This window comes from Haemaphysalis longicornis, unplaced genomic scaffold (assembly GCF_048455015.1).
Source record: "Haemaphysalis longicornis isolate Haplotype H1 unplaced genomic scaffold, Haemaphysalis longicornis Haplotype H1 scaffold_9, whole genome shotgun sequence".
NCBI classification, from domain to species: domain Eukaryota; kingdom Metazoa; phylum Arthropoda; class Arachnida; order Ixodida; family Ixodidae; genus Haemaphysalis; species Haemaphysalis longicornis.
The window spans coordinates 58,792,536-58,804,251 of record NW_027526460.1 but is presented as its reverse complement, the minus strand read 5'-3'; the positions used below and the strand labels follow the sequence as shown (position 1 = coordinate 58,804,251).

The following is an 11,716-nucleotide window of genomic DNA, read 5'->3' as shown; positions in this document are numbered from 1 at the left end:
CTGTATGTCAGCTGTCTTACGCGTATTGATTAAACAGGCACTGACACAAAATTTTGAAGGCGAGATAACTTCGGAGATAGATTGGTGGGAACACATATGCATCATCTGCAAAATATCAGCGGTGAATACAGCCTAGAACATATTTAAAATCAATTTTAAAGTGTGCGAAACGCAACCGAGCAGCCAGCAGAGGACCACGCGGAATCGACATGCCGAGGATATTGTGTAAATAAACAACATCCAAACACGTCACGAGTTTGTGTTTGCCGCTTCCGCACTTCCGGCGTTTTTCGCCGGCCCGCCCGGCTCGCCGCTCCAATCAGAGGGCCGGAGGGCGGAGCTTCGGCTCTCGAGAACGAACGACCTGATCGTTGGTGGCGGAGGCACCGTGATTTCGTCAGCTAATCGGGCAGCTGGCCGCGACCAAAGTTCTACACCGATTCCAGGCACTATGTTTCTGTTACTTTTTATTACCATTGGATGCGAAAACGCGCCGGAGGCACGAAAAGCCCACTGAGCTAGCCGCACGGTCGCTGTGCAGGCGGCGGCCACGGCCGCGAAGTGGCCCAGGCCGGTGCAGGTAGCTCGAGTGATAGCTTGTTACCGCTGCACGAAATTGTCCCCAAGTCCCGACCATGGTGGCTTACATGAGAAAGGAGTTAATGATGCGATGGCGGGTTGCATTAAAAATTGTAATCTGCACCGCTTACGAGAGCGGCACTCGAATATCCGCCGCAGTGCTAAGCCGAACACATCTGTAGGCGGACCTGTAGACAGAGGCCGGCTGCTCCCAGCGCGCGTCTTGCCACCCACCGTCTCGAGCGCCGCGAGGCGTTCTTTAGCCGCGGTAGCATTTGCACTCGCAGCGCCTGCGTCACATCCACGGTCGCTTTTTAATTAAGCGCCTCATCAGATCAGTACGTGGGGGCATTCGCAGAAACTGCCGTCGATACGGATTCGACAGTGCTACGGCGGCTCTTCTCTGTGATATCCCTCCGACGGTCACGTGGTCAGCTTTGTTCACACAAAATCCACAAAATCCATCGTTTCGCGGCACTCGCTGAAACCGAAACTGCGACTTGCCGCATTGAAAATGCCTCTAATTAAACAACCGTCGCACGCTGAAGCAAATGAGGTTTCTACAGGTTATAAGTAGGTCACTAGCTACTTATCGCAACAAAAAAAACCAAGATGCAAAATTTTTGTGTCAGTGCCCCTTTAACATCGAAGGCTCCGCTAGTTCTATTCCGTCAGCTCGGGTAGAGATTGTCACGGTTTTCTGTTTCCTAATTAGATCTTTCGTCTCCTGGGAAATTTTACCAGTATCCTGTCAAGCCATCGTGCCCCCAACTTCTACTGCACACTCCGTGATAATGCTTATAAGGTTGTCGATGGCTTCCTGTATCGTAAACTCTGCATCTTCGATAACAGCTGAATACCGGTTCTGAAGCGCGATTCTGAATTCTGCTACTTTACGTCTTATTGTTAGCTCATTAATCGGCTTCTTTCGTGCTAGCTGGTTACGGTCCCTCCTCAAATCTAGCGTAATTCGAGATCTTACCATGCGGTGGTCACTGCACATTACCCTTCCGAGCACTTCCACATCCTGCACGACGCCAGGGAAATTGCATAATATGAAGTCCATTCCATTTTTATGCTCCCCATTCTGGCTCCTCCAAGTCCACTTCGGGCTCTCCCGTTTGCAGAAGGTATTCATGATGCGTAGGTTATTTCGTTCTGCGAACTCGACTAGTAGGGCCCCCTGCTATTTCTACAGCCCAGACCATAGTTCCCAATTGCCTTGTTTCCAGCCTGATTCTTGCCTACTTTAGCGCTGAAGTCTCCCATACTTAGGTACACTGTGCTTTTACTTTGGTCATTGCCGATTCCACATCTTCATAGAGGCGCTCCACTACCTGGTCGTCGTGGGTGGATGTGGGCGCGTAGCCCTGTACCACCTTGAATTTGTACCTCTTATTGAGACTAATTGCAGGACATGCTACCTTTTCGTTAATGCTATGGTGTTATTCTATGTTGCCAGCGATGCGTTTATTGACTATAAGTCCCACTCCCAGTTTTCTTCTATCCACTAGACTACATTAACATAGGACGTGTCCATTTTTCAGCACCGTAAGGGCTTCACCTCTCCTCCTAGCCTCACTAGGCCCCATGACATCTCATTTAATGCCTATTAATTCCTCTAACAACACCTCTAGACTCGCTTCGCTAGATAAGGTTCTCGTGTTAAACGTTGCCAGGTTCAGATTTCAATGGCGGCCTGTCCGGATCCAGGGATTCTTAACACCCTCTGCTGCACCTCAGGTCTGACCGCCGCCGTGGTCAGTTGCTTCGCAGCCACTGGAGCCTGAGGGCCGTCGGTTAACTCGCGTATTCATGGGAGGTTGTAGTCGTTACTATACCAGGGTTGCCAATCCAGCTCTGGTGAGGGAGTGAGTTACCGGCAATGGTCGACGGGGTAAATCCGCACCCCAAGGCCCATTGTGCAATTCCATCAATACACGATTTTTTTTTAACTTTTAAATCCGGTGGGAATTTTCCGGCACCTGGATTCGAGCTACGGCCCTTCTGCACGCGAGGCGGATACTCTGCCTCTACGCCACCGCTGCGCCGATATACCTTTCCAATAAAAAAAAGTCTAAAAGACGGCTCCGTGCTGCCGTCCAGTTTATATAGAGGGAGAAGATGCGGTGGAAATGATTTATCTAGAAGGCACTGTCATTGCTTTGTAAAACTTTGTTTTTATAACATTTGTAGTTATAGTTACGTCCAAGACATCTAGAAACACGTGAGCTCGGGCAGTATAAAATGACAAATCAGACTTCCTTTTTTACTACTACGAGGAATGAGCTTTGTTGCATTTTTACGCCTTGGGTCATTCGCAACTCAATTTGACGTGCTCATGCTTTTCTGACGCCAAACTACCATATGACGCAACGGCAACTTTGATAGAAAAATTCAAGGTAAAATGTGCCCTTTTCTGGGCTCCCTTCCTTGCAAAAATAAATTTAGTCTGTCGAGGTTTGTTCCATTCGCTTCGAGATTGGCTGCTTACGAAAGGTGTTCGACGGGTAGAGCAGAGTTTAATCCCACTTTTACTGCGAGTGTCACGAAAATATCAAATCGCTGCTCAGTAACAAAAGCTCAATTCCTGCTGCCCGTACGCTTTCTTAAAACGGGGAAGAGTGAGAGCTCTTATATACCTTAAATGTCAGACGCTTCCCAGTAGGTAGTATGGAGAGATCTACTACACTCAGTGCCATGCAGGGAAAAACAGTTCCATCCTCCCATTCAATCCACTCTTTTAAGTGTTAAGGAAACCTGTAGTTCACTCGTCCACTTTATTGATTGATTGATTGTAGGGTTTAACGCGCCGACGCAACGCAGGCGATGAGGCGCGCCGTAGTGGAGGGCTCCGGATTAATTTTGACCACCTGGGGATCTTTAACGTGCGCCGAAATCTCGTACACACGGGCGTTTTTGCTTTTCGCCTCCATCAGAAAAGCGGCCGCCGCGGCCGGGAATCGAACCCGCGACCTCGTGCTCAGCAGCGCAACGCCTTAGCCACTGAGCCACCGCGGCGGGTTCGTCCACTTTATTAAAGTAGCTTTGGTGACCTTGTTACGAATGTCACACCTGTTGAGTTTGATAACCCAGCGATCGGAACCGGTCGTGTAGTCTCGACATTTATAGGATGCAGTTTTCGAGGAATCCTTCACAGCAACAACTGCAGCACCGTACAGTTTCCTGAGAGCGACATCCTGCGCATCTGCGCCGGTAGTGCAGGTGGCCTTACCGCAGCATCCTTGTATTAGAACTTCAAACAGCGCGTGTCAACTTCAACCTCCGTAGTATATCTGGCAGGATAGAAAAGCTACTATTGTCTCGTTCTCGTCCATCACTGTTTTTGCAACCTCTTATCTAGTTTTGCGCTTTTTGTTGCGCACATAATTCACGCCGTAGTATCTGCTGCCCTACAGCTCTTATAGAAAAGCGAGTTTGGCAGAGCGAAGGGTCAAGCTGCGCGTACCGCGATCTTCTCTAAAAGTAAGTATGGGATGCAGGATGTTTCTCGCAATAGATACCTAACCGACCTTTTCTTTTCTTGTTTTAAGGAGCCATGCCGCAACCTTCAGAGCTTTTGGAAAGGTGTTTTTTGTAATAGAGCAGTAAAGATTTCCAGGATCAGCAGTCGAAATAGGTTAGCGGCGGTCGTCCAAAAAAGCATTTATTACTATGGCTCAAGTCGCCGAATACGCTATTTTCGGTTGCCTGATGGCCCTCAACATGGGACTCGGACTATACTTCTCCCTTCGGCGGAAAGCACGTACGGCGCACACGACGGCCGAAGTGTTCCTCGGAAGCAGGGCACTGCGAGCTATCCCTCTCGGTGCATCAGTTGTTGCCAGTCTCGTCTCTTCAGCCGGGCTTGTCGGCTTTACTGGACATTTCTACGCGTACGGCTTCCACCTCAACTGGCATGCCTTAACTAGCCTCGCCGTGGTGCCATTCGTGTGTCACCTTTTCCTGCCGGTGCTCTACGGGCTTCGTATCACATCTCTGTTCGAAGTGAGTAATTGTGATATATTTTTTTATTATTTATATTTTGTTTAGAGCATAGTTTTATTAAGTGACCTAGAAACCTTCCGGTACATCGGACGCGCCTAGCATGAGTGTGCAAAAAGTGAAACGCTTTAGTTAGTCTCATTTAGCTCGTTTTTGCACGGCACGAAGAATGTCTGCAGCTGCTCTTTCGGAAACCTTCAAATACATGCAGCGAGTGTAAAGAGACTGCGTTTGCAGGCAAGCCGTACAACGCGCGAGATGCAACTTTGGAGTAGTTGACATTTATTAGGCGTTGCTAAATTATTTATTGTATACTATCGGTATGATTCGAGAAAGCAAGTGCCACTCAGAAAATTGATAGAAGACGAGTTTTCTTATGCTGGAGACAGAAACACTGGTTCCGCGTGAACGTACATGGTCACATTTTTTTATTGCAAAAATGAAGTTTCAGATGTGGCCCGGGTTTCACAAAAGAAAACGTATGGTTAAATTATCAATTAAAAGATAACTAATATAATTAAAGAGCAGAAACACCTGAAATGGTCGAAAAAGTAATAATATGAAACGAAGAATTTGTCTCACCGATCTTTACACATAGAACGAAATCCAGCGTCGGTACGAAGATTCCGCTTGTGAAAAGTTGCCCTAGGGCTTGATGAAATAAAAGAAAATGCTTGTATACTTCTGTGGCGGCAGACGTATATCTTACACTCTGGATGAAGGCCCAACAATGTCTGGCGTTAGCTACAGTATTTTGTATCAGTTACCCTGCATTTCCTCGTAACGTGTAAACTATTAATTGGGAGTCCAGTAGCGGGAAAATAAAAATAATTTAATACAGAAGTCGGGTGTCACGGTGTTAATGAAAAATACTTCTTGAAGGAAATACAGCGCTTCAGTCAACGATTATGTGTTCCTTCTTAATGGTGCATCTTTATTCCCCTGAGAATAAGCTATCTTTGAAGTAAGTTTTGGTAAGCTAGAACCCTATATAAAAAGTTTTTATTTGGATATTATGGCGCCACTATCTTTATTATTACTTCCACTTTCATTAGAGTATACATAGTAAGCGCTGAACTTTCCACTGCATAATCAGTCGCGTACGCAAAACTTATTTTGAGTACGTACTTGTCTGCTGGACGCCAAGATTTGTCAAGCTATCTCAAAGCCTTCTTAGGTGTTCTGCAAAAACGTCGAAAGATAAGGAACCGCCGGAGTTTAGATGACTGCTTTTACAAAGTAGCGGCCGTCTTTTGTGACCCCACGCTTTAGTCTAACAGATGCGACTGTGTTCACACTTGGAGCAGTTATCGACATAAATATAGGAGAGAGAGCGCAGAAAAACTCCAAGAAATAAAGCGAAAAAACCCGGAATGCTGTCCGAAAGAACGAGTGAGTGAGTGAGTGAGTGAGTGAGTGAGTGAGTGAGTGAGTGAGTGAGTGAGTGAGTGAGTGAGTGAGTGAGTGAGTGAGTGAGTGAGTGAGTGAGTGAGTGAGTGAGTGAGTGAGTGAGTGAGTGAGTGAGTGAGTGAGTGAGTTCCCGATAACTGGCTGTAGGACATTTCGTCGAAAGGCAATTCGTAGCAGGTCAACTCGCACTAGGGCAATTCGTCGCATAGGGCAATTCGTAATAGCGCAATCCGTCAAGATGACAATTCGTCACCCTATTAGAAGTTTCTTGTGTGTTTGGGAGTGCTGTGAACTGGACTAGTTGGTAGGGATTCATTCTAAGACTATGCGAAACAACAAAGACCTAGGCATACACAACATCAGACACAGTGCAGGCTAACAAAGGATTTTTATTCTGGAAAAGCAATTTAAGAAAATCAAATCCCCCGCGCGTGCGCAAAATGACCGCGTCGTACATAAAAAATATGAACAAATATTCAAACTATATACATCATGCTGCGACGCAAATACATCACGAAGTACCCTTATTCCTATATCCCGAATCAAGAAGAGCTATCTCGCTGTTATCGAGAAGATTGCCACACAGTGATGTCCCTCTACGTCAACGCTTCGACGAACAGTTAGAAGGCAAAGGCAACGTGCCACATTTGTCCACGATATTCCTCCCGCAGAGAAGACATACATCTCCCGCCTGAATTCAAGGTACGTGTACTAAAACTGTAAAAAATTATGTTAACCGTATATGAAAATCCTTTGCAAACCACCACTTCCCCGCCCCTTTCTGTCCTGATGACTTCCATAGCGACTGCGAAAACGAGTGCTTAGACCAGTTATTTTATAGTATTTCGCTGGTGAACTTTATCGCTAAGTCTTGATAGTTTGTTCTGGAAGCTCCATTCAACTTTCGGCCTTCAATGATAACATTGGTCCGGCGAACGTGCAGCCTCCGGTGCACTGTCAGCTTCAGGGTGAATTGGACTTTTCTGGGAAGGCTTCTGAGATTTATCTTTCATGCAAGCACGTACTATGCCCCTCTTTCCCGCATTCCTTTATGCTGTAAGCCTGGAAATGTAACAAAAAGTTTTTTTTGAGCGACTAGATGCCCAAGCGACGAGTAGCCCTATGACGAATTGCCCTACGCGACCGATTGCCCTGCTACGAATTGCCCAACTACGAAATGTCCTATTACCAATTGTCTTTCGACGAATCGCCCGTACCCCCTGATAACTAACCCTCACAATAGGTGCAATAATAACGTGTCAATCCTCACTGCGCGTTGGCACGGAAGTGCATCAGATTGTTAGCCTGTGCTGAAATTCACTACAAATGGCTTTTAAAACCCAGACGATTTGAAAACGGGTTTCAGCGCTGTCTACAACGCTAACCTAGTAAACAGAATTTCTGGAGAACTGCTGGCTAAAGGTCGCTGTTGCCCGTATTATATTAGGCTCCACTGCATTTTTGTTATTCAAAAATAGTTAAGGTTTCTTGGCGGAAAGTATTTAATATTTTTGAAGAAACACAAAAAGTATTATAGCTTAGGTTCTACCGCATCAACGAAACTGGTGAAAAAATACGTCCTTATGTTTGTGTATCACAGCTCTTTCTTGTTTTTTTTGTATGTAATACAAGGGGAAAATCTGTCGCGTGAAGTTTTTCTGGAAAATAGCCGATCGAGAAAGCAACACATTCTGTGTTATCTTTGAATATAACCCAACCTTTATTACAGGACAAACTTCCGTCTTTTAATGCAGTTATGGATATATGCATTTGAGGTGTGTTTATGATTCTGTGATAGCTCGTGGGTCTGAAATAACTTTTTTTGCAGTACGTTCGACTCCGCTTCAATTCGGCAATATCGTTAACAGCATGCGTGAGCTACATTTTCTTAACGGTAAGTTCTCACCTATTTACGTTTTGCGAAAGCTGTAAAAATACACCCTCAAGTTTTTATATGAAACACTATATGCTGTAGCAAACTAACACGCACACATAAAGAACACCGCCGCATACAAGCACCTTTCTCATCATTGTTGGTTTCCACTTTTTTTTTATAAATTGTGTTCAGATTTCAACACAATCTTGAACATAATATTTTCTAAATTGTATTCAAAACGCAAATGATAGAAACGTGCCCTGAAAGACCCCCAGAGGAATGGGGCAATTAAATATTTTCTCTAAGAGACATAGAGGGATAAACGGATAGTTGCCGGAAAAACCGTACGTCCCGTAGAGATAAAGATAGACATCCATCCAATATTAAAACAAATAAAGAAGTCGTGAAATAGTGTGTAAACAAAGGTAATGGCTGTCTTGAAAAGGAATTTTCCTGGCAGTGCTGACAAAAATCAAGCCAAGTGAGAAATACCCTTCAAGGACGTGGGGAACAAGTTTCCAAAGCATTAATATTCGCTGGTGGTGCAAACACTACCGATAAAAATTAAAAGCATTCTTCTGAAATGACTCTGCCCAATGCACTTTCCACTTTTCAAGACAAATTCGTCGCAAGCAATCTGTAACGACGTTCATTAGAATCAAAATTTCAGAGCACAAACTATTTTCAATCCTGCACGTTTTTCTGATATTTGGACCATTTTGTTTGTGTAAGGAATAACGCATGTCCCACAGTATTGTTTGTTACGTGCGTTTTTAGCACTAGCAACTTGCTAGACAAGAGCTTCAGTGTTTGCGAACGTTACCATTATGTATGACTAGCGTTACCGAGCCTGTACAAAGCGAAATCTATGTAATTAAAAAGCAATATGGGCGCTCAAGTGCACAACGTAAAAAAGAAACCTAAACTGAAATTATTCCTACGATAGTTGGGCGCTGTTTCATTGTAAATAACACGTTCTGAGGGAGGCCTCCAAAAACCCTCCCATAATACCGCCTCCCGCCAAAAATATTTACTTGCGCACGATTCCTTCAGCCAGAGTTAAGGCACCATCCACAAAGTTATCCAGATGTATAAAACGTAGAGGGCTAGGAATTTCCAAAAGCGTCATCCGATGAAAGCGGTGATTGAACAAAATAGTTCCGAAGAAACAAAGTTGGGTGTTCGTGTGAGGCAAGAGCCAGCCAACATGGCGTTACGCTTGAGTGAATGTTGTTCAAGGCAATAAAACGCCAGCGTCTCCTCGCCATAGGCCATCTGCATATATAATATAGAAATAGAGATGTTTAACAAAACACATTCATTAGACATAATGCATGCCCTTCTCGGCGCTCAGTGTTAGAACGATCCTCAAAGTTTTATAAGCTGTTCCTCATCCTTCATATCGGCGTGCCTATAGAATATCCGGCCGCGCAGTGCGAACTGGTTAAAAAATATGACCAATTAAGTTTTCCGTGAAGATTATAGGACATTGCGAGGCAACTTTGGTGCATACCTGACACTTTCGCATACTGTACAGTGTTGCATAATTTCAACCATGCTGTGGCTTGACTAATGATGCACGTACGATGTGTTTCAACCATAATTACCATTTACCGTAGAAAATGTGGCCGACGATTGCGATACTCCCTAGGGCGTACAAATTTGTGCCGAGGGCGAACCGCAGTCTTCGGGTTGATACCTCATACCTGCTCCGTCTCACGAGGTGATCGCCTTGTCATCGAGCGCCATAGGGCGCGCACAATATATTCTGGCGCTGTCTCGTATCACGTCCCCACGGGGGATGATGTCTCCAGCCTTTTTCCATACTTTCATCCTTCGCTTTCCTGCCCGCTCTATCTTCGGTGACCTCTTCGTTCTCCCGGGTATCGTCTAGCCCGTCGCCGCCGGAGAGAATTTTGCGCGCCATCTCGGCATACCCCCTTCCCCTTCACACTTTCGCCATACTTTCCTCTCCGTTTTTCTGCTCGGTGTGTCTCTGTTGTCTTTGGTGTCACCTTCGTTCTGTCGTCCACAACGAGGAATAACGGCGCCCTGAAACCACAGGAGAGGGTGCTTAAGCGCTTGGCACAAAAACGGAGAAATCTGAACGCACTAGACACTACCGGCCAGAGCACGCCTTAACCACCCGGTATGTCCTGACTCACCCGTCTGCTCGCAGGGTCGCACTCGGTTTCATTGTCTTCAGGAGCGTAGCACCCGCGAAATCCGTAATCTTATGACGCAACACGCCGAAGCATATTCTGCGCCGAACCGCAGCATACGAACTCTTGCCCCAATCACCCTGCATACACTCTCGCAATAACTTCGCAAAATTGACACAAATCATTTACAGGTTGAGCCCGTTACAGAAGGGTGCTTCTATTCTAGAATTGGCGGGATATAAAAGACTTGGCAAGATAAAAAGTTTGGCAAGATTTGCATTAAAATGTTTGCATAAAGTAAAAAGAAAACTGGTCCAATTTGTTTAAATCCGGATTTTCGCTAGTTTTGTCTCATTTATTCTGAAAGATTTCGCCCGATTTACCAAATTTAATGAAAAATATTTATCCGAGTTGATTTTAGTCGCTTATATCTGTATACTGGGGGACTCGGTTTAGAACGAGTGTTCATGAATAAAAAAATTTTAAGGCGCTGAAAAACATCCTTTACCCTGGGATAAAGCATCCGAAAACAGTTCAACGTTCCAATTGTGAACTTCTCCACGATTCGGACTAAAATACATCTTTATGTGTTTCGAAAAATGCGATAATAAAACTAAACGGATATTTCTGACTAAACTTAAAAAACAAAAGAGGTTTTCATTCTCACAAATGACTAATAACGCGAAATGGCCTCATATGGGCATTCCTGAAAAAAGGCATAACATTGACTAAAATGTACCTGTCCACAAACCTTTGCAGGCAGATACTCATGGTAAGTACACGAGTTCAAAATGTGCTAAACTTGACAGAACTAGTCAAACTAGACAAGCAGGTCGTCGCTAAAAGTACGAATAGGCAACAGCCATTAATTTGCTAATTTTGAATGAAAATTGCAATATTGCATACACATGCGTTCTTTTTCGTTTCAGCAAAGTATGGGGGCCTTTGCTATCTTTGCAGCAAGTCTGACACTATATACGAGTAAGTGCCCACAGGTAGGGACACGGGAAAATAAAAACTGATTGCATTGAAACGTACTTACTTGCCTTTAAACATTCTCCAAATTTCCCTTTCACGCCAATAAAATTACTAAGGTGTGTTTTGAGTACATTCCTACAATATGAATATTACAGTACCAGTTGCCGACAATTTTACAAGTTGTGGCATCAGAACTTTTTTTTTAGAAATAACTGCGCCTTCAAGTCATCTTTTGTGGTTTGGCGTGTTAAGTGCCAACGCGAATAAAAACCCTCTGTTTTAACGTGCTGCATTATTCATCAAAAATGTCTGGACTGATAACTTGTGCCGACATTTTTTTTACTAAGCGCCATCATCTGAATATTATAGACGAGTACGAACATACCATCCTCACATAACTAATCGTGCGAGGAGGTGTTTACGGGGCCGACTTTTTTAAAAGCTTCAAACCAAGCTTAATTTATTTAAACATGTAAACTATCTAAAATTACAAACTGTCATCCCTTAATGTAGTATCTAACTGAAAAATGCAGTATCCTTTTCTGCACTGGAAAAAGTGGTGTATAAATGAAAACTGATCGTTCTCAACGAGCGGGGCACAAGCTGAGGTAGTTTGAATTATAGGGAACCGGTGCAATAAAACCACGTGCGTAACACCGTGCTCATCTCTTCATGTGCCGAGTGTGAATATCATTGTAAATTGGGG

At 44.5% G+C, this 11,716-nt stretch overlaps 1 protein-coding gene across 2 annotated transcripts in view; it reads left to right on the top strand.

The window, feature by feature from the left end:
• The first annotated feature begins 3,793 nt into the window (after positions 1 to 3,793).
• LOC144151366 (sodium-coupled monocarboxylate transporter 2-like) overlaps positions 3,794 to 11,716 on the top strand; it is a 37,864-nt gene continuing 29,941 nt past the window's right edge. The window contains exons 1-4 of one of the 2 annotated variants that reach the window (XM_077682395.1): positions 3,794 to 4,065; positions 4,134 to 4,587; positions 7,823 to 7,888; positions 10,962 to 11,013. In XM_077682395.1, the coding sequence (XP_077538521.1) occupies positions 4,255 to 4,587; positions 7,823 to 7,888; positions 10,962 to 11,013 (451 nt within the window). In that variant the 5' untranslated portion in view covers positions 3,794 to 4,065; positions 4,134 to 4,254. Of the gene's footprint in view, positions 4,588 to 7,822; positions 7,889 to 10,961; positions 11,014 to 11,716 lie in introns of both variants that reach the window. The other variant, XM_077682396.1, reaches the window with a different exon arrangement.